The sequence below is a fragment of the Clupea harengus genome, chromosome 11 (genome assembly GCF_900700415.2).
Source record: "Clupea harengus chromosome 11, Ch_v2.0.2, whole genome shotgun sequence".
NCBI classification, from domain to species: Eukaryota; Metazoa; Chordata; class Actinopteri; order Clupeiformes; family Clupeidae; genus Clupea; species Clupea harengus.
The window spans coordinates 12,187,499-12,210,041 of record NC_045162.1 but is presented as its reverse complement, the minus strand read 5'-3'; the positions used below and the strand labels follow the sequence as shown (position 1 = coordinate 12,210,041).

Genomic DNA, 22,543 nt, shown 5'->3' with positions numbered 1-22,543 from the left:
AATACAAACTTTCCTGATAGGACAATACATGGAAATAAAGCAGGGTTGACATCTGGTTAAATTGTCATAATTACATTACATAAAAGTCTAACAGTGGTATCTGTTGATGATTGCACACTAATGGTGCCAGTATTTGATTAATATTGGCATTAATTCACTAGCTGGTCCTGGCAAATATAGAGCATTGACATAGACAGCATTCTAAATTCTCAGAATGGCAGTGGTTCTAGAAGGATCTCCGTCTCGGTTGGCTTCTACTGAATCTGTTATTGAATGAGGTATGTGTGGGATCACCCTTGAGCAGTAAACCCCTTCCTTGCCTTATATCTATTGATTGACAGACATCAGATCATGTTCTTGAGCCTGGATGGTGCACTTATTCGGCAGACTTGGCAGACTTTTTTGGCAGACGAAGCAAGTAGACTCTGATCTCGCTATTGTCTTATTTGAGCATTCTTGTGCGGTAAATATCAAAGCTGTCCTCTGCTTTTTCTGAAGTCACAGTATCACCATGGACTTTGCTTGTGTACCATAACCTTGGCCAAGCCCTTGGCAGCCAGAGCCATGCGGGATAAGCCCTGGCTGGTCTGACAAGACAGAATTGTCCCCCTGTCTAGGTCTTTGACTTGCGTTTCAACAATAGGCTTTATCCATTTAAAAGCAGGTTAGTGTCTGAAGCTCATGTCTAAATAGGTGTTTGCCCACCAACAGGAACAAGGAGACCACTGACAAATGGGCCGGCATTCTTCTGAATTTACATTTATGATCAAACAACAGGAAAAAAAAAATTTGGAAACAAATTTATATGACATGTTTAAAACCCCTGCCCTTTAATAGCTACTGGGCTCCTGGCACCAGGGACGTTTTATAGACTTTAAAAGGGTGGGTCAGTGATAAGGGAGATCATTATAAATAATCACCCAAGGAATTTCCAGACTATCCATGGCGCATGTCAAGCAGATAAAGATTTTATAGCCTATTCTTTTTCCAAGCCATTTAAATGGACATTGATAGGCGAACTAGGATGTGGATATTACTTTTTTGTTTACTTAAAAAAAAGAAGAATAAATATCGGATTGCATATACTTTACTGATCCCTTACAGAAAATGTTTTGACACAATACATCCTTTGCAGCTGGTGCCATCAAGCTACCTTTGTGGCACCGATACCAGTACTTTGTTTACACAGAAAGGTTTATGTTTATTTTTGGTTGGAAATAGCCTCATATTTGTAACAACCAGAGGACTTCTGATGAATTCCTTGCATTTTGATGTTAATTTTTATTTTCATGGTACAAATACGTATTGTATCTGTACTCGGTATTGGCAAGTACACAAATGTACTTGTAAATGTAAATGATTTGACATATATACAGGATGGTGAGATGACAATCTATGAAACTATGAAACCGTGTCAAACTATATGTCCTTCCACTGCAGACAGAGACACTTTATGAGCTCAGATATTCAAAGCTGTTAATATTTATTGATAGTGACAAATAAAAGGTACAACAGTTCATTACTCAAAGTATGTATGTTTGTATGTATATAGATATTTATGTACATATGTATGTATATTTTTAAAATCCCACATATCTGCAGTACTGGGCTGCTTTCAGGTATGCTTCAGAGGTACTGCATTAATAAATTACAACATACATACGGACACACACGCACCTGTACAATATACAAGTATTTGCACACAGCATGTCTATTTGTGAGTGTAAATATCTGTGTGTGAATGTAGGAAAATTATATTGTTATGTATGTATGTATATTGTATATATTGTATATTGTACATATGTTATGTTTGTATGTATATTGTATATATGTTATGTTTGTATGTATATGTTATGTTTGTATGTATATTGTATGTCAGCTTGTGCTACGTTGAGTGTTGCATGTTAATGCTCATACTCTGGAAAGCATAGGTGATGTGTGAGTGGGCGTGGTCTAGGTAAGCATCTCCATACGACTGCTTGTCTCCTGAGTAGTGTCCGCACTGCATGAGCTCAGACATGCTAACCCGCTGGGGAGCGCTCACGCTGTCGGCACGACGACCCAGCTGACATGCCCTTCCACCCACTGTGGTCTCCTCCTCTGGTAAAGCTTGAGAACACACACAGATACAGACAGACACACAAAATCATTTGATTTGTCTACATGTACATGAAGTATTGTTAAGCATGTGTATGCGTGTGTTTGTGTTTGTGTTTGTGTGTGTGTGTGTGTGTGTGTGCGTGTGTGTGCTTACATGGTATCGCTCCATCCCCTGCACAGTGGCAGCCCAGGAGGTGGTGTGTGAGGCAGGTTGTCTTGGGTTCAAAGGTGAAAAGGTCGCGCAGCTCCTCAGAAGAGAAGCTGATGTGATCGGCCCCTTTTCCTAGGTCAACTACTGCACCAGACAAACCCTGCTTACACACCTGCCTTTGGTAGATCCTCTCCTCAATCGTGCCTGTTCTCACACACACACACACACACACACACACACACACACACACACACACACACACACACACACACACACACACACACACACACAAATAAGTAAACCTGTTGGAGATTCCTATCTGCTTACTGACTAGTGATTGGTGTGTTAGGGTTGGGTTCACGCTTGCTGGTTAAAGGATCTAACCTGTGGTCAGAAGTCTGTAGATGTGAACAGTTTTCCTTTGACCATCTCTCCACACACGTGCCATTGCCTAAGACACAACCATCATGTGAATACAGTGCCCATGTTACTCACACTTAGAATATATACTGTTCATGTTTACAACTTTCCGTGCCCCACCTGAATGTCGTTGGCAGGATTCCAGTCGATATCGTACAACACAAGGTGGGAGGCGCCCACCAGGTTAAGGCCCACCCCTCCTGCTTTGGAGCTGAGCAGGAAGAGGAAGTGGGCGGAGCTCGGCTTGTTGAAAGATTCCACAAGGCTCTGTCGCTTGGCAACAGGGGTGCTGCCGTCCAGACGACAGCAGGTGTATCCGAGATGAGCACAAACATCCTGAAGCACGTCGAGAGTCTGGGTGTAGTTAGAGACCAACACCACCCTACACAGAGAAAGAGGGGGAAAGGAGAGTGTGGAAAGTAACACACATTAATATCTTGTACATTTCAGATAAAAGTGGCAAGTTTTCCAGGTGTCCGAAAATAATTGTTTTTCTATCCAAAATAAAAAAGGAGCCAAGACTTCTCAAGGCTTGAGTATGTGTGTGTGTGTGTGTGTGTGTGTGTGTGTGTATTTGTGACTGAGTGTATGGTGTGCGTACTTGTCTGTGGAGTTGAAGTGCTGTATAGCTGCCAAGAGGTCACACAGCACCAGGAGTTTCCCTGACTCGTCCGTGCTAAACCTGCCACTGCTGTAGGCTTCAGGGAAGAGCTCTGCTGACAGGCCCTCACACACAGAACCCTCAGTGCTCTCCTGAAGGACATACACCGTTACATCTTACATACACACTATACAACAAAAAACACACACACAACATACACACAGAAAAACACACACACACACACACACACACACACACACACACACACACACACACACACATATATATATATTTTCTCCAACAGGCAGTCTCTGGAAGCATTGTTGATTGTGCCCATACATTAGAGTTAACGATTGCCATCGTGTCAAAAGTGAAAAGCTATTCTACTTGTCCCCAGGTGGTGGCTTGCCAAGATGGGCATCAGTGAGCAGCAAGTTTCAGTGATCAAACCTGTCAGGCTGAGCTCTGAAAACAGAGCCCAGACCAGACAAACCATCTGCTCGCTGTGCCGGTCCAAATACAGTAATATGCTCTACAGAACTGCTGCAACATTTTGCTAATTAGCAAATCCAGGTGGCCTGAATTAAATATGCTGGGGTGAAACAGTCTTTAACCTTGCTGTCTACGTGTCCAGGGCTGGGTGATGTTTATGTACCTGTCCCAGGAGTGCCCTCTAGAGGCTTTTACTAGTAATGCACGCTTGAGCTCTAGCTCTTCTGTCCAATTGGGACATGCTATTCAGCACACACCAATTTACTAATCAATAATAAATCAATCATCATGCCAAAATCATTCAGCACATAAACACACACTCAAATCTTGAAATCAGACAGTAAGACAAGGTAACATCTCACCATGGCGAATGGTGTCAGTCCAGGTGAATTTCAATATCATTACTGAAAGCTTACTGATGCTCATAACAGCACTTCTTACATATTCACACAACAGCAATGTAACCAGCTCAATATGTGAGGTGAAGAATTTTGTTCTTTTAGACAAATGTTCAAAGTCTGGAATTCCCTTGGAGAGAAAGAACGAATCGGCCAAGAAAAAGCAGTTGCTTTTACCAAAGAAACACAGAAAAGTTTTCTTCTTTGATCTACACACAGACACACTGATATACACACACACACACACACCTTCATAGTGTTATAGAGCAGTCCTGGGTGGTTGCAGAGCTTCTTGAGGGCGCTGATGCAGGCCAAGTGAGGGCTGTGTGTGCCGAGGTGTGGGACGGAGGCGTTGAGGCAGGCCCGCACTGCCCGTGTGCTCAGCAGGTGTGTGTACAGGCTGGTCTGCAGCGGAGTCGGCCGGCAGAACAGCGTCCACTCCACGCGGCCAGGGAGGTACTGGCCAATGATCTCCTGTGTTCTCCTCAGGGTGAACACCCCTGTCAGTCGAGACAGCTCCGTCGCACGCTCCTCTCCCAGAGAGCGCTCCTCCTGAAAGACACACAGGCACAAAGAATAAGCTGAGACGAAGCACGCACGCATTCACCATCCTCTTCTACACACACACACACACCTTTTTCTTCTACAGACAGCTTGGCATGCACACACACACACACAGCTTCCTCTGCTACAGACAACTTGGCATGCGCACACACACACACACACACACACACACACCTTTTACTTCTACAGACAGCTTGGCAGGCACGCACACACACACACACACACACACACACACACACACACACACACACACAAACACACGCACACACACACACAAACACACGCACACACACACACCTTGTTCTTCTACAGACTGCTTCACCTGATACATATACACACAGAGGCCAACTCATACAACTCCACTTAAACTCTGAACCACCTAGCAAGAGACACACATTGCTGGCCTGGTTATGGGCTGCATGTCTATGTGTTACCTGAGTGCAGGTAGGCTGACGGGAGCGAATGATTGGCTCTTCATAAATCTTCCTGTATGCCGCTGCAGATCCCAGAACGCCTGGATTCACAAACTCAACTATGGAGTAATACTCTTGAAGGTCATTTTGCACAGGGGTCCCTGCATGTACATGTACACACACAGACACAGACACAGACACAGACAGATGTAAATACACAGATGTCAATGCACATGTCCTAGTCTGAGAAAGCTTAGAAAGAGAGAAAAGACATGAAAAAGCAAAACCTAACTAATTATTATTCATAATGAACACAAATCATTTACTTGTTTGGCTGGCCTGTATCTAATTCACCTATCTATTTACCACACTCCCCTAACATTACAGTCCTGCAAAGTCCAAAGTTTGTATGGGTGTGAGTGTGTGTGTGAGTGTGTGTGTGAGTGTGTGTGTGTGTGTGTGTGTGTGTGTGTGTGTGTGTGTATGTATGTGCGTGTGGTGTGTGTGTGTGTGTTACCCACCCGTCAGTATGATTCTCCTGGAGCAGGAAAGTGTGTGAAGAGCGCTGGTGGTTTTAATGTGTGTGTTTTTCAGCCGGTGGCCCTCGTCACAGATGAGCAGGCCAAAATCCAGCTTCTGCAATAAGCTTGCCGTGCGCAGCACCATCTCATAACTGACCACCATCACCGGACACACCGGAGACGCCACATAATCCTCCACACGGTGATCCTGACGACACACACACATACACACATAAACATAACAGACACAAGCAAGGGCAAACTCTGCTGTGGGTCTCACTGAGTATTTCTGCCTCTGATGCTGGGTCATGTATGACATGAGTATTCATAAAGACTTTGAAGTAAATGTGGAGAGAGTTTTGAGGTAGTTAGACGCAATAGGGACAAGGAGAATGGATCCATCATGGTAAGGTAGACAGATTAGCGTGTAAAACCAAGGTTGGGTTTCTGTTGGTGCACATAATTATTATTTATTATTAATGAGCTAGCGACACATTTTCTTCAGTAGGCCTATTTATCTGATCAACTTTTATTATTCAAATGTATCCTTTCTTTCAAAATGCATTTGAAAAGTGTGGATGCTAGCCCTCCGTAAATTGGGTTCAGGTTCAAGTTAGCTAGCTGCCACCTGAGTGATCTAAAATAGTAGGAAAACGTGTTTATAAAAAGACATATGGCTGAGTTTGTTTAAGAGGACCTATTATGCTAATTTTTAATGTTCATAATTACATTTTTGGGGTCTACTAGAATATATTTACATGCTTCAAAAACACATAATTTACTCCTACTATATATTCACCCTCTGAAATGCTCTGATGACCTCCTGTGTCTTTAAGTCCCCCCCCTCCTGATGAGCTCAGTGTGCCCTGATTGGTCAGCTACACGGTCAATAAGGATTATTTTACAAGATTGCGACATCTTGTAACAAAGGGAAAGGGCTTGAATTCCAAAAAAAGGTGGTTTCTGTGGGAGGCAGTTACTCCCTCTGGGGTGTATACTGGGTTTTGTAACTTAAGCAGACCATTTACATTTACGTACAAAAAGCTATATAATACACAAGAAAAGGCAGAAACCAAAAAAGCATTATAGGTCCTCTTTAACTCCAAAGTATGGCAAAATAAGACCCAAATCATGTTTTGGCTGGAGCAGTCCTTTAAACTACTGTAAAGTAGGCTATGTTATATAATAAGATAATGTTCCAGTCAACCGATTTCTTTTCAAAGTGGCTTGTTTCGCAGTGCAGTCTTTAGTATGATAAAGTACGTGTGAGTGTCACACTGGCCCATGCTCTCATTTACTTTTGTATTGCCTATAGTAGGCTAAGTTTAGTCTTGGCCTGTTGATATATTCAATGATAATCAGATCCTTTATCATGCTGCACTTATTTTTGACAACCTTTGTCCTTAACTAAAATGACTAACACTAAAACTGAAACTAAATAGAAATGAGTGAAAAATGAAATAAAAACTGAACTGAAACTAATGAAAACACTGGTGAAACTAACTAAATACTTATAAAAGTATTATAACCTTGCTCTGGTAACATCTGATGTGTCATTCTGTTCCAAAGCATGATTGTTCTTTTAAACCATGGTACAATTTAAAATCGACACTCTCCCAAAAAAAAGGCACTGTAATGCCATACACATTTTTTGAGTGGTAATTGAGTGGTATAAAACATGCTAGGTTAAGCAGGTTGCAACTACCCCTAGTCGGCACATAGCCTGCTCTCTGTACTGTGGGACTGGTCACCTGATCCACCATGTAGACTCGGAGTCGTTCTCGTCCCAGCCACTTATTGAACTCTGCCCCCCAGTTCTTGACCAGACTGCCGGGGGCGACCACAAGGGCACTGGTGATGGCAGGCTTCCCTCCGTACGGACCCTGCCTCAGCAGCATCCACAGCAAGCTCACACACTGCAGAGTCTTCCCCAGGCCCATCTCATCCGCCAGGATGGCACCACAGCGCCCCGACAGTCTAACACACAGACACACACTCAGTTACACACTGAACACATATACAGAGTCTCTCCCTACCCCCCCCCCCCCCCCCCCCCACACAGCTGAGAGCTGTCAGCATTTACCTCATTCCCATAATGCACTCATAGAGAAAGATCACACCCTCTCTCTGATGCGGTCTCAGATGATTGGTCAGATGAGAATCCATCACAACATCCACCACCTGAAGACCACCTTTGTTCCAAAGCCACTGGTGATTGGCTGGAGGCCGTGGCATAACTAAAGCGCCTTCATATATATACAAACACAAAAACTCCATTAAAGCTTTAACACTTATTATGTTTGTAAGAATATGCACGTGTGTGTGAGTATGCATGTGTGTGTGTGTGTGTGTGTGTGTGTGTGTGTGTGTTTGTGTGTGTGTCTCTGTATGTGTGTGCGTACCTGGTGCATTTGGGTTATGGCGGGGTTGTATCTCTCTCTGTACTTCTCGTGGTTTTGTGACTCCACCCTTCAGACTTGGGCGAGAGAAGGCTTTTGCTGTTGCCCTGGCGACAGTCGCCTCGAGCGCGGGCACTGCAGAGGTTACTGTCGAGACTTCTTGGAAGCAACGACCCGTGGCATAGTCCTCCACAGAGATGACCCCCATGACCTCAATCTCCTTCCCAGAAACCTTCAAGGTTTCACCTTCAGCCAGACTCTCCAGCTCTAAAACTTTGTAACCAGAACCTGACACACACACATAAGCGGTTTCTCTATGCTTACAGTACAAAGAATGATTAATTGATAGATTATTTGCTTCATCATGTGGGTGCTAATCTCCAAAAACAAAATAAGCATCTCTCCTACTTCATTCAAGAAACTACTAGCAAGCAAAATCATATTCTTATCATGCACAATTCTGAAACTAAAAGAAGATTCTGACAGGTTTATTGTATTTTGTGTGCCATTTGGAGCAGTCTAAGATGTGACTGGCTCACCTCGACTAATATCCTTCCCCTCCATGTCCTTCAGCACAACACTCCGCCCCCTTGCAACCAGAACGGCATCGCCTTCCCAGCGCTTATGTTTCCTGTTTGACGCTTTACACCACATGACGCTGAAGTACCGCTCTGAAACATACAAGTTTAGCATGGCTATTGATTTAGCATTGAATACTAAAGGTCCATGATCATAATGGCCTGCCTCCCATAACTGAGGTTGTACAAGAACAATTAAGAGCATTTATTAACTCAATGAAATGCTAATATTGAAAACACCTGATTACCATATATATCTAATCATAAACCATGTGATTAATTCACAGCTATCCTGCAAGACCTTAGACAGCGCGGAAATATATATATATATATATATATATATATATATATATATATATATATATATACTGTATATTCCAAATTTCGTTGTATGCAAATACAATGACAATTAAGGCTTTCAATTAAATTCAAATTACTTAAAGTACTACTGACATTACTACAGATGTGCCTAGCGCTGTAAATCTTTATAAAAAATGAGAAAGAATTAAGATAAACAATGACAGAAAAAACATCATAACCAATAAAACAGAACCACTTTTTAAAACAGCTTAGAGTCTGAATGCTCAGTTGATAAACTGCATCAAGACCAACCTTGAAATGACATTGAAAGTGCAATATAACATGTGAGTCACACCCTGATCAACAGCATCTCAAGCACACAGACGGTCAAAGTCTATCGCTCCCCAACAGAGGGCAGTACTGCAGCATGGCCTAGCCTCAGTGCACAAAGCCTGGGACTTTCCTATTTTCTGACCCCCCAAAAAAGCAGATTGAATATTTGGCAGCCGTCCTAATCTGTCATGAAACTGGGTTATCGACTAACCTTTAAATAACAGCTGAAAAAAAAAAAAAAACACACGCACAACCGCAACAGACAAGAAGGAGGACACTTAGGAAGAAAATGTAAGAGGACAAAAGTGAGTCATGGGAAAAAAAACAAAAAAAACATTTTTATTCTCATTTACACAAATCCCTCCTCTCCTTCCAATTCTGTACATGTGTGCAGCTCTGGTCTGTAGCCGTCTAGAAATGCACAAGCTTGCATCTGGCACTGTGGAAAAAGTTTATGATGATGAGCATGTCAGTTACTGAGTAAGACTGATGCTTATGCATGCTGCTTGGAAAAAGAAACCAATGATTTACCAATGCTACCTGAAATGTGTTACTAATAGTCACACTAACCAGTCGTATGTGCTACTTGTGTCCACATGAATACTAATATGCGATGTGTTCAGGATTTTTTGTCCATTTTCTGGAACCATTCAAAACTGAGACTAGGCGACATCTTTGTAGGACTACATAAAAATTGTACACAGTTTGTGGAAAAAAATCTGAGATGAATCCATGAACCTAGATGCCAGCTCCTGACTAGGAGCAAACTCGGCTTTTAACAGCAGCATGTGGAGAGTGCTGCTTGAAAATGCTTGTGGTGTGTGTGTGTGTGTGTGTGTGTGTGTGATGTATGCATTACATGTGTGTGTGCGGTAGTCCGTGTCTCAGCCGCGCCGCTCTCAGTCTTTCCACTTTGACCCTTGCCCTGAGAAGCTCCTCCTCCAACTGTTGCCGTCGCTTTAGCCCCTCCCTCTTTTCGTCCAGGTACAGGCCCACCTTCCTGTGATTGGCCAACACCAGCTCGTGCTCTTCCCGCATCATCTGCAGCGACTCTGCCTCAAGTCCAGGAAATCTGTGCGAGACCAGCTCCCTCTGGTATAGGCCCCGCCTCGGGTGGGTTACCGTGGGCGACATGGGGAGGTGTATAGAGGAGGGGCTAGGGGAGAGGGAGGGGTCATAGTTATGTAGCTCCGCCTCTTCGTCTAGTTCAACTTCCTCCTCCTCTTGGTCGCTCTGTCCTATCGCTTCTTCACTGTGGGGGATTGTGAGTGTGTGTGTGGACGTGTGTGTGATGGTCGGTGTCACTGATATGTGATTGGTCAACGAAGGCAAGTCAGGTGGCGGTTTTACGTCCTCCGACTCAACTCTGACCGCCATGGTTATCCCATGGAAGTCTGACAGCGTAGGTCCAGAGGAGCTGCTGCCAGGCTGCTCTACAGGAGAGTCTCTCTTATACTGCAGCCTAACACACACACACACACACACACACACACACACAAGAAAAAAATATAATCAAATCTATAATTGAATACATCACATATGCAGTTTACTGCTATTAACAGATTTCAATAGCAACTGGATGACAAAAGATTTGCATATGTAGTATCGGCAGTTCAGTAGCAATTAATCAATAGTATTTAGCATCAATACTACCTGGGTCCAACTATAAGGTTATACCCCAAAACAGAAGCGTTCTAATTCTTCTGTCTGATTGTAAAGTGATCTTAACATTAAATAAAGAAATTATAAATTCAAAGTAAATTATAAAATTAATTAATGATATTAATATATTTATAAACTATCAATTAATAAAGTTCATTAATTCTGTGTATACTAATGACATACAAATGCAAACACTTAAAACACTGAGGACCTATCTGTCTTCACTTAAAAAGAAAATAAGACACTTCAATGAGATCATTCTAGATTACTAATTCACAATCCTAATCCTGTTTGCAACATGATCAAACTGCAAGAGACACTTAACGAGCTCGCCTGGCCTGCACTTTCCCCTGCTGGACTGACTACATCAGCATGTAGATTTACACGGTGAATGGGAAAGACAACGGGTGACAAGTGGTGTGTGTGTGTGTGTGTGTGTGTGTGTGTGTGTGTGTGTGTGTGTGTGTGTGTGTGTGTGTGTGTGTGTGTGTGTGTGTGTGTGTGTGTGTGTGCGCGCTCTGGTTATCAGTACCAAGATTTTTATGGTAGTTTTATGAGAGTATGGGCTAAGGGTGTGTTCTTACACATGTGCAAATCTATCAGATCAGGTGTGTGGCTCTGCTGATTGATATGCAAGTGTGTGTCAAGGGTACACTGAGAGCAAATATGTGTATCTATTTTGTATTCCCAGAGTCCATGTTTACATTTTTGGATATTTGATTGAGTGCGTCCCACCTCTTCTATGTGTAGAACAGGTATATAATTAGTGCAATGTATGTAATTAGTGTAATGTGTGTAATTAGTGAAATGTGTTGTTGATATAGGTTTGGTGAGTGTTGTATCTCTGTGTGTGTAACTGAAAAAGGTAAATCACTGTAATGTGATGAGTAGTTGAGGCCTGCATGCAGCACACCAGGCTTGTGATTATCTATATGTGTGTGTGTGTGTGTGCGTGCGCTAGTATCTCACCTTTCCAGAGCGTGGAAGAGATGAGGGATCATCTCCATCACCCGTTTAGTTGGCTCGCTGAGGCTACCGCGGTACTCAGGCTGGGCGTGGCTCCGCAGCAGCACTTCCTGTTTGGCGGCCTCTTTGAGGCGTTTGTAGAGCGTGCGCAGGCCCTGGGCCGTTCGAGGGGGGCGCTCGCCCCCTAGGCTGTTGTAGCGCTGGGCGATGTTCTCCCAGCAGCGGTTCTTGTCCACGATCACGGCATGCTTGTTGGTATGGTCCTCCAGCAGGCGAATGTGTGGCTGGGCCAGACGCAGCAGGTCCAGTTTCTCCGACAGGGTGAAATTTGATGAGCGTGCTTTCCCGACTGCAGCGTTGGACACATACATGGACGCCATCTTGGCTCTAAGCCCGCCGGATGCTAGTCTAAGCCTGAGAGCTGGGTAGTGCAAGGAGAGCTAATACTCCCGCTCTCCTGTTCTTTCCTCCTTGATTAATGTCACGAGTTGAGCGCTGTCTCTCCCTTTGTCTTTGTTGGGTTTTTTTTCTCCACTAAGCTAGTTAAGCTCCCCTCCCCCTCTCCTCTTTGTGCTCCTACCACCTTCTTCTGTAGTCTTGCTTCTCTTTTTTCGCAAAAATGCTAATAAAAATCAGCAGGCACACAAGCAAACAAACTCACACACGTGTGTGTTCAAGCAGCATGTCTATCTTCTCTGTGTTACACAACTCGCTTCCCTCACACACGCAAGAAAAGGATCAAGCCTAACTAGGCCAGTCCTCGCTAGGCCTCCGCCTACAGGGGAGGGCTCTGCTCAAATTCCTCTCGGCTTAGTCTGACGCAGCTTGGCCAAAGCTGCACTAAACCCACGCTGACCTACATACACGCTCAAACACAGACGGAGAAAACCGTTTTATTTGTCTGCAGGAAAACCCATTCACATATTTTTCTAAGAACATTATCAAAAATAACTGCGTATGCAAACATTTTATTAGACGCAGTAATTTGCATAGGATACAATCGCGTGTTTCATGTGCCGCTGATATCACAGCTCGACTGCGCAAGACACTCAAAACACGCAGAGGATCAAAATTCCAAGCGCATGTTACTGCTTGTGCTCTCCGAACATATTGCTTAGGAGCACATTTTTTTTATTAACGGAGAAGAGCTGCACGAAAAGAGCAGTGATTTTGGTTGGGGAGATGAGACAGAAAGGGTGTGTGTCGATACACTCCGCTCTAATCTGCCTTGCGGCAGGTTATTAACATAATGCCAGAACTGGTGTCAATCACTAAAACTTCGCTGTTGGTTGGTTAAATTCTTGAGAAAAGCGCATACGTCACACTATAGTCTATCTACGCCCAAACTGAGCTTCGTGCAGTTAGATTTGGTTTCATCCAGATGTCTACGTACACCTAACAAAATAGAAGCGGTCGATTTCCCACAACCTAGGTTAATTTTAACGCGAGGTGCTGTTTTGATTCAACGTATCGATTGCTAAAAATGTGTGAAAATAGTTATCTAACTAACACTGTGTTTTATAATGAGATGAACGCGGCTTCTTTAATACTGCCAATTCGTTATACATATTTCATGCCGTTCGGATAAAGGATTACGTGCTTGCCGAATATGCTGTAGTTTTTTTTTATATTAAGTCATGGACATAGCAACGCCTTTGACATCATAAACCCACACAAGACAAATGTGTGGATCACGTTGTAATTTTGCAAAAAGCAAGCATTCGTAGCCTACTCAATGCTGTATGTTTCATCCATCTCTGCTTACAATCATATTTTTATGATTCATATCTGTGCTTATATTCCACAAGAATTCTGAGTGGTTGAAAAGAACAGTGTTGTGTTGAGCTCTGTTGATAATCGTTACAGAACTATAAATCAGATCATGATTGTAATGCACCTCATGCCTATTGTTGTGGAAACTCACACGAAACACCCATTTTTATTATCCACATCACACAAATGTAGTGAGTGTCAAAGTATACAGAAGCACAGTGTTCTACTGTGAAGTAAATCAGAAAACCACTCTGCTTTACATCTGCACTGATATCACACAATAACCAATATGTCCCGTACCTAAGTTAGATATATTATATATCATTTTCATGATTTGCATAAACCAGGTTTACAGCGATGTCTTCGACTAGCAGCATACAGGGATGAAAAGCTGAAATGTTAAATGTTTTTGCAGACATTCTGGCACTTCCTACTGTGTGACTTGAAGGAGCAGGAGAGGTCAGCTCTATGTTCTATGGAAATAAAAGTTTTGGTATGGAAACCTGGGTGTTCTTAGCAGGCAACTTTCACTCCCTTTTCCCCAATAGCATAACCTACATGGCTTGTGGTGATGCAAGAGAATGATCTTAAGCTTGTATTGCAACAGCATATTAGGTTTGTATTCAACGTTAATTAGATTGAAATTTTATCCTCTACATTGCATTTTGTTACTTAGAAATATTCTGGGAGCAAATTGAAGGCTAACTGGTGCAGTTGGTGCATCCAGAACCCCAGCAGAACCAAACAGGTGAGTGAAAGCCTGTTTAGCATTGGGTCAACGAGAGAGAGTGAACATATAAAAGGTATTCATTTGCAGAACACAAGGCTACTGGTGACTGTATGTGTAGATATACCGACAGTATGGGATATCCCACAGACAGGGACAAAACCTGGTGTGTAAAACACAACAGCAGCATTGACCAGTAGCCTGCATGAATAGGGAATGCATAAGATATGGGAGGTTGACCAGTAGCCTGCATGAATAGGGAATGCATAAGATATGGGAGGTTGCTATGTTTATGTTGATTCATTTGGACATCTGCAGTATTCTGAATGCAATTGCTTTCTGCATTCTGTTGCGGCCAAGAAAAGAGATATTTTAAGGAAAATACGCTGGTGTGGCTCGCCATTTCTTCTTCTGCTTTAGTGTAATTAGACTACAATACCGTATGTGAGTAGAAATAACAAGATATGTCATTATTGTGTATTTAACTGCATCATTTGTTTACTGCTGACTGAGCATTTCATTCATTACATTTACATTATATTTAGTCATTTAGCAGACGCCTTTATCCAAAGCGACGTACAAAGAAGAGAACAATCAAGCTACGAGCAATAGAGACCTAGTGTAACAATAAATACTACTTTACATAAGAAATAAGGAATACAAAGTGCAGAAATGTAACTACTGTAAGTGCTTACAGTTACGAGCAATAAAATGCAACTATAACAGACACCTATATCCAAAGAACATCTTGAATTGCCCATGAATTCAAGTTCGACAAATTTCACCTCTTCCCGGATGCTTGAGTCTTTCAAGGGGTTTAACCTTTTAAAACAAGCATTTGCTTTTTAAAAATCCTGCTAGGATATGTGTTCATTTCAAGGATATGCCAGATAGATTAATGCATTAACCCATAGCACAACCTTTCTTCTGCTTTCTTGCCAATACAGAAATGGGTAGGCATAATGTGCCATTCTTCCAATAAAGAGAACGTGATATTTTTTGGCCAGATAGACAAATCAGACTTGGGAAGTGATGGTTTGTAACTGGCCCATTCAAATATTCCCTGTATGCGAAGAATATGTAGCAACGCCTATATCCAAAATCGACGCTTTGGTGGAAAGTTTCATTTATTGACATTTATTTATTTATTGGAGTCTCAACATTTCTGCCAGCCGCTTTCGCAGTCAAAATAGTCATCTTTGACATATATTCACAAAGATTGAGAGATGCAAACACTATTAGCAGGAGAAATCAGACTGACCACATAGTGAGAAAAAGCACAACCACCGGAGCCATAAATGAATATTAAATTGTTTTAAACAGAGAGCAACTGCACAATTGAAAGAGTTTTGCTAAAAGCTGTGACTAAGCTAATGTGTCAATACCATTTGCACTAGGTATATATGTTCGTGTAAGTGTTGTGAATCTGTGAAAGAGAGTTTGGGCTGTCTCAGGTGATTATGTCTGTTATATAAGTGTGAGTGTGATGTGTATGTAATGCTCTATGCCGAACTGAATGTAGATATCATTGTGGTGTGCCTGAGGCAGGTGTGTGAGAGCGTGCCTGAGGCAGGTGTGTGAGAGTTTACCTGAAGCAGGTGTGTGAGAGTGTACCTTTTCTGAGGCAGGTGTGTGAAAGTGTTCCTGAGGCAGGAGTGTGAGAGTGTACCTGAGGCAGGTGTGTGAAAGTGTACCTGAGGCAGGTGTGTGAGAGTGTACCTGAGGCAGGTGTGTGAGAGCGTACCCGAGGCAGGTGTGTGAGAGTGTACCTTTTCTGAGGCAGGTGTGTGAGAGTGTACCTGAGGCAGGTGTGTGAGTGCGTACCTGTAGGTGATGTGCTGATGGGTTGGCTCTGGCGGGCCTGAGGTTGGGGAGGCAGTGTGTTCTCCACGCTCTCCTCATCCGTGACATGAGTGTGTGTATTCTCTTCTCCCTCAGAGGATGTATCTGTGGTCTTCTCAGAGACTGGAACCACGCTGAGCACCCGTGCCAAAGCTCCTGACACCCGAGACTCACATACCCTCCCACTGACCGGCATCTGCACCTACATTCATACAGGAAAGAAAAGAAATGCACATTCTTCCATTCCACAGCGATTACCAACTATCATTGCAACCCTATTCATACATGTCTGATTACACTGTATGGGTTGAAAGACACTGTAAGCATGTTAATGAACCCCTTTCAAAATAAAGTAATAAGAAACATATAAAGCTGAGATATATCTACACACTCACCAGCCACTTCATTAGGTATACCTGTTCAACTGCTCATCTTCGTAACATTAGATATGGTTTTATAAGGCAACAACTTTTGGTATAATCTTCAAATTCATTTTGATAACATATGGTGTGGGGGATCATTTCTTGGCACACTTTGGGCCGCTTTTGAGCATCAATTCAGCATCCTTTATATGCCACAGCCTAGCTGAGTATTGCTTCTGACCATGGCTACTTCCAGCAGCATAACACACCATGTCACAAAGCTCATATCATCAGTTCACTATAATCAAATGGCCTCCACTGTCACCAGATCTTAATCCAATAGAGCATAGTTGGGATGTGGTGGAACAGGGGATATGCATCATGAAAATGCCCCGCAAATCAGCAGCAACTCCAATCCAAATATTGACTAAAATCTAAATCTATCTTATCAAGCACAATGGCGACAGGGGCAAGGTCTCTGAGGAATGTTTTCAGCACCTTGTTGAATAAGCCACAAATTAATATTAAACAGTTTTATGAGAGCAACTGCACACTTGAAAGAGTTTTGCTAAAGGCTGTGACTCCACGAATGTGTCAATATCATTTGCACTAGGTATATATGTCGGTGTAAGTGTTCTGTAAGTGCTGAATCTGTGGAAGAGAGTTTGGGATGTCTCAGGTGATTATGTGTGTTGTATGTGTGTGTGTGTGTGTGTGTGTGTGTGTGTGTGTGTGTGTGTGTGTCATGTGTATGTTACGCTCTATGCCGAACTGAATGCAGATATCATTGTCTATCTATATCAATAGAGAGAGAGAGAGGGTGAGTGTGTGTTAAGATGTAAGAGACACAGACAAGCACGTTGGTGCCAGTCTTACCGTGCTGACTTTGTTGGTGAGCGTAGGCTTGGGCTGCAGGGGCAGTGGACTGTTTTCAGGAGTGGTAGGGCTTCGACCAGGAGGAAGCCGCTGCGCCCCAGGAGGCACAAATCGCATCCTTTTAGTCATATTGCCTTGCAGCTGACTGGGAGCTCCTGACCGACGCATCCTGCCCAAAGAAACAAAGTATAATTTCGTACTGTAAACGCACAACAGTAAAATGGATCGAGTGTTTCATAGCAGTATCATTTCCGCTTCTAAAATCAGTAACTTAATACCTAGATTTGTAGAGTAGTTATCTGGTACATCCGAATACTCAAATAATGGCAGGTCACATAACGTTAGACACAGAAAGAAGGTTATCAACGTGCCTTCACTACGCAGTTATTTACAGTGAAAAACAACGCTAATTGTTGTTATCGGTAACGTAAATTACCAATAGCTAGCCAGCGTCAACTACAAGACACGTTTGCCAGCAGCCGTAGAGTTAGTAGTCTATACTTTAAAACTGCTTAAACTTAAAATAAGAGAAAGGAACACCAGATAGGTTTTAATGACATGTTTACCTGTTAGCCTTCTAGCTAGTATTTCTAGTAGTGCTCTGTTAGGTTCATACAGAAAACTCAAACCGCGCGCACTCTGCCGCGGAAATGACGTCAGGCAACGTGGTAAGAGTATACAAACTGTGGATTGGTGGTTTGCGATACAATGTAGAAAATGGGAGAGACTAATCTCGTGCTGGTAATCCTAGACGGTAATCTCATGTGTAAAGAGTGAAAGGGCTCTGTGAAATATCTGAATATACGCAGGACAGCAGTTTTATTTGGATGTTTCCCTTGCATACAGCCATGGCTGAAATACAGATACTGCTGTGAATGGATACATTTTATATGCACTGATTTGCAACCCTAAAGGTAAGTGTTAGGCCTCACCAAAATGTGCACTACTGTGCAGAATTGTTTAGGAATGAGTGCATCCATTTTTGTCTTTTTAATGTAATAGCAGGTTACGTGGGAAAGATGTTTGAGAGCTATTATTTTGAAAAACAAATTTGCAAAAGCAAAACTAGCCCGTGTGAGTGGTTTGACACTTGAGATTGAGAATGAGATTATAATCCAATCAAACAGCAATAGGCCATGTTTAATCCCACAGTGGATTGCAGCAAATACCATTCACAGACAGAATGAGAGAGAGGGAGAGAGAGCAGGAGGAGAAAGACAGAGGTTGTGTGTCCTGTATCGCCTCCGTATCCACGTGTGTGTTGCAGTGTGTGTCGCTTGTGCGAATAAAGTCTGACAATTACAAAAGAGTATCTCAACATGTGAAGAGCTAACTGTATCTTGAGTTGTTTACTCAGATGAATGGATGTCATGTGTGTGTGTAAGGGCACACTTGCTCTCACCTGAACCCACACGAGCAGGAACAGGACGGGATTAAAGATCAGAGAGAGAGAGAGAGAGAGAGAGCAGGGGGTAGTCAGTGAGGATTTAATTTTCAATTTATGGGCTGTTGAGAGACCACCCCCCTCCTACCGTGCATAGACGACGGGAGGAAATGGGATCTCTAGAGTAACATCAATGAATGTTTTGGCCCTTTCTCTAGACTTATACATGCACACGTGCACTCCAGTCTTGTTTTCTCTCTGGGGACCCTCTTGTCCCTTGACACTGTGTGTGTATGAAAGAGTGTTGTCTTTCTTCAACTCCAACTCTTGGGGATCAACAGTTGGCTGCCCTACGTTGCCGGGACAACCAAACCACACCTTGGAGTCGGAGGAAGGTAACTAGGAAGAGGGAACGGGAGATAGTAGACAGAGTAAAAGACAAGGGATCAAGAGGACACTTCTGCTTCAGGTAAAGATTTCTGGATTGTAATGGTTAATGTTTTTTTGCTGTTTGTAATCTGCTTGTGTGTGTTTGAGTGTCTAGCAGTGTAATGTATCTTAAGATAAACCACCGCTTCTCTGTGTTTGGTGCAAGTTTATTATTTGTGCTGTGCAGTGGCATTATATTGATGTGACTATATTGTAAGGTGATGCTTATTCTAAATGTATTTTAACAATCATTAGATATTGTCTAACATGCCATTTGTATTCTTTGTGTGTGTGTGTGTGTGTGTGTGTGTGTGTGTGTGTGTGTGTGTGTGTGTGTGTGTGTGTGTGTGTGTGTGTGTGTCTGTCTGTGTGTTTATATAGAATGGGTTATGATGTTGAGAGATTTGTGGGCTATGTTAATGAGGGCTTGTTGTGTAGTGTGTGTCGGTGTGTGTGCGAGGAAGCTGTGATGTCGCCCTGTGAGCATGTTTTCTGCAGGGCTTGCATCAGTGCCTGGCTGTCCCAGCACTCAACCTGCCCTGAGGATCGCACTCACCTCACTCACACACAACTGCGGCCTCTCTACAGGTAAACACTCCTTACTCAGCAGCCAAGTCGATCAGTACTAGGTCCATTTCAGAGTCCTGTGCTTCCTGGGACACAAACAATCACACCTCACACACACACACACACACACACACACACACACACACACACACACACACACACACACACACACACACACACAAACACACAAAATCAAACTGTTTTCAAACTTCTACCATCTAACTGGTTTCCATATCTAGAAAATGATTACACATGAAAATTAAAGTTTCATGTGTACCACAGGTTTTTTTAAATACTGAACAAAAACTGTGTCTGAATGTGCCTGAGACTTTTATTGTCCCCTGAGATTCAGTCAAGTGTCAAGTCATAGTTGATCATGTGTGCCATGTTTGTTTGTTGTGTGTTTTTATTGTTTTTGATGAGGATATTATGGGAAATGTTTCCTCCTCATACCCACACCAACCTTTCAAGCTGTAAGAGACATACATGTGTGGGTTACAGGTACATGCGTAATGACCTGATGCAGCTCCAGATTCGCTGTGTGTTCCATGTACACGGCTGTGATGTCATCAGCGCACTCGAATCCATGCACACCCATGAGGCAGAGTGTGACTACTCTCTACTGACCTGCAGAAACACAGGTACACAGTCACACACTCACATGTATAGTGGGCAGACATTTACCCCTTTACCAGACAGACTAATGGGTTTATATTTCTCTGCATTATTCATGAGGAAACCCCTCAGTTAACTGGTAAGGCTCGGGGTTTCCTTCAGTGCAATGACAATCTAACTGGCCAATGAGATGAAAGGAGAAGGGTTGCCAGCTGCTTAGCAGTAGACTCATATATCACTCTTGATACAGGCCTACATTAACAATGTGTTGTATGTGTGAATCTTTGTGTGTGTGTGTGTGTGTCATCAGCAGGGGGGAAGTACTTGTGTTACCGATGTGGTAGGTATCATGTGTGCATTAGATCACTATATGAGATGTGCTGCTGCTGCTGCTGCTGTGTGTGTGTGTGTGAGTGATATATTCTTGTGTGTGTACTGATCCTTGCCTGCATTAGTTCCTTCTCTGCATGAAGCCATAGAAGTTCCTGTGGGGCATCAGGTGTGCAGTGTATTCCAAAAGTCGTCCACAGAGCTGTCTCATTTACAAAAACGTCCCCTCTTTCCTTGTCTTCCTTTCTTGCCTCTCCTTCTTCCTCCCATTCCCTCTAAGGTTGTGAGGTTCAGGTGTGTCGTCGGGACCTTGAGGCTCACCTTAGTGTGTGTGAGTTTGGCAGCAGAGTGTGCTTAGGCCCAGACAAGGACACACACACATGCATCACTGAGCTCCGCACTGAGCTCACGCTGTTCAGGTGTGCGTTTAAGGTCTTTTGTGAGTTTATCGTTTTCTTTAATTTTATTGTCTTGTACTTAAGGTGGTAGTAATAAGTGATGGGGGGCAAATGGTCGTGATTTTTAAAGTGAATGAGGACTCTCACTGGATATGCCATTGGGTGTTCATAAACTTTACATCTGAGTGTGTGTGAAGCTGGTTTAGAATTTAGATTATTATCAAAGAGGCAATAGTGTCTATGGCACAGTAGAGACTGCCGTTGGACAAGGGTGGTATGATAATAGCTTAAAAAGTGTGCAATGGACTAAAGTGATATGAATGAGTTTCAAGGGCGTAGGTTTTGAAGGACAAAACGAGCGGAGTTGGGTCATAGTAATGTCTGCCTAAGGAATGAATATGTGGAACTGTTATGTGAAACTAATTATGATTTGTACAATGTGTGTGTGTTGCAGGGCAGAGTGTGTGTGTAAAGTTGAAGAGCTGAGATGTGAGATGGAGTCGAGGCTGGATTCCCAGCGTAGACACATGGTGCAGAGAGAGAACATACTGAAGAATGAAGTGGAGGAACTAAAGGTACACACACATACACACACAAATAAGAAAACTAAAAATAAAGTAGAGGGGATTTTAATACACCCAAAAATCCTCGAAGCAGATAAACACACCTGCCATTCACACCAGCTCAGGCTTTTCACTTTGCAATTTTGTGCTTCAGGTCAAAAACCCAAGGAAAATAAAATGTACAGCACCACTTCACCAAAATACTTACTTAGTTAGCAAGCTAGCTACCTTTCATCAGTGCCAACTCTGCTGATGTTGGTCTTAGCAAGACACGCTTGCTGGTTGTTCGGTGGCTTGCTCATTTTCAACAAAAACCCTGTAATTCCCCTTTACACTGTGTGTGCGTGTTTTTAGGCCCAGCTTTCCTGTGTGATGACTGATGTATGCGTGCTGCTGGCTGCGGAGCGTTCCCGTCGGCAGGATCTGGAAAAGGCAGAGCTGGAGAAGGCAGAGCTCCTGGAGCTTCTGAAGGAGGGACACCGACAGTTCACAACCACAGCAGGGGACGGTCCCCGCAAGGCCGGCCCCCGAAGCCTCACTCTGGACTGCATCAAGAGGAAGAGCAAAGAAGTCACAGTCATCTAACACAGGACCTTTAAGAGTTCACACTGATTAAACTCGCTCTAAAGAGCAAACAGCCATCTTCCTGTCAAGACTGCAACATAAATGGAAAAGATCTGGACCTCAATGAAATTGGAGTCACTTGGGCACAAAGGCTGTCATCTTGTGTAGATGATGCCAACCCTAATTTGAGGCTTTGGCAAGTTGTCCATATGTCT

At 43.1% G+C, this 22,543-nt stretch overlaps 3 protein-coding genes across 6 annotated transcripts; 1 reads left to right on the top strand and 2 right to left on the bottom strand.

Annotated features, from left to right (window-relative positions):
• Positions 1–1,816: 1,816 nt before the first annotated feature.
• rad54b (RAD54 homolog B) lies at positions 1,817–18,134 on the bottom strand. Of its 2 annotated transcripts, none has more exons than XM_031575700.2 (15): positions 18,045–18,134; positions 17,479–17,647; positions 16,223–16,442; positions 8,599–8,730; positions 8,063–8,347; positions 7,744–7,906; positions 7,412–7,637; positions 5,661–5,868; positions 5,161–5,300; positions 4,412–4,714; positions 3,273–3,424; positions 2,792–3,053; positions 2,636–2,702; positions 2,255–2,455; positions 1,817–2,109 (listed from the first exon to the last, which is right to left on the bottom strand). In XM_031575700.2, exons 2-15 carry the CDS (start codon positions 17,644–17,646, stop codon positions 1,886–1,888), a joined length of 2,751 nt encoding a protein of 916 aa, XP_031431560.1. In that variant the 5' UTR covers position 17,647; positions 18,045–18,134; the 3' UTR covers positions 1,817–1,885. The 2 variants fall into 2 exon arrangements, with proteins under 2 accessions (XP_031431560.1, XP_031431561.1); XM_031575701.2 differs by lacking the exon at positions 18,045–18,134 and adding an exon at positions 17,757–17,869.
• Positions 9,498–14,448, bottom strand: LOC116222296 (fibrinogen silencer-binding protein). The gene is made up of 2 exons (XM_031575702.2): positions 11,902–14,448; positions 9,498–10,732 (listed from the first exon to the last, which is right to left on the bottom strand). Exons 1-2 carry the CDS (start codon positions 12,276–12,278, stop codon positions 10,126–10,128), a joined length of 984 nt encoding a protein of 327 aa, XP_031431562.1. The 5' UTR covers positions 12,279–14,448; the 3' UTR covers positions 9,498–10,125.
• An 84-nt stretch (positions 18,135–18,218) lies between the features above and the next one.
• rnf41l (ring finger protein 41, like) lies at positions 18,219–22,431 on the top strand. 3 transcript variants are annotated; one of them, XM_031575703.1, is made up of 8 exons: positions 18,219–18,392; positions 19,204–19,331; positions 19,673–19,879; positions 20,360–20,499; positions 20,784–20,813; positions 21,084–21,222; positions 21,656–21,776; positions 22,119–22,431. In XM_031575703.1, exons 3-8 carry the CDS (start codon positions 19,674–19,676, stop codon positions 22,347–22,349), a joined length of 867 nt encoding a protein of 288 aa, XP_031431563.1. In that variant the 5' UTR covers positions 18,219–18,392; positions 19,204–19,331; position 19,673; the 3' UTR covers positions 22,350–22,431. The 3 variants fall into 3 exon arrangements, with proteins under 3 accessions (XP_031431563.1, XP_031431564.1, XP_031431565.1); XM_031575704.2 differs by having other exon boundaries at positions 18,220–18,392; positions 20,787–20,813; XM_031575705.1 differs by lacking the exon at positions 20,784–20,813 and having other exon boundaries at positions 18,220–18,392.
• The last annotated feature ends 112 nt before the right edge of the window (positions 22,432–22,543 follow it).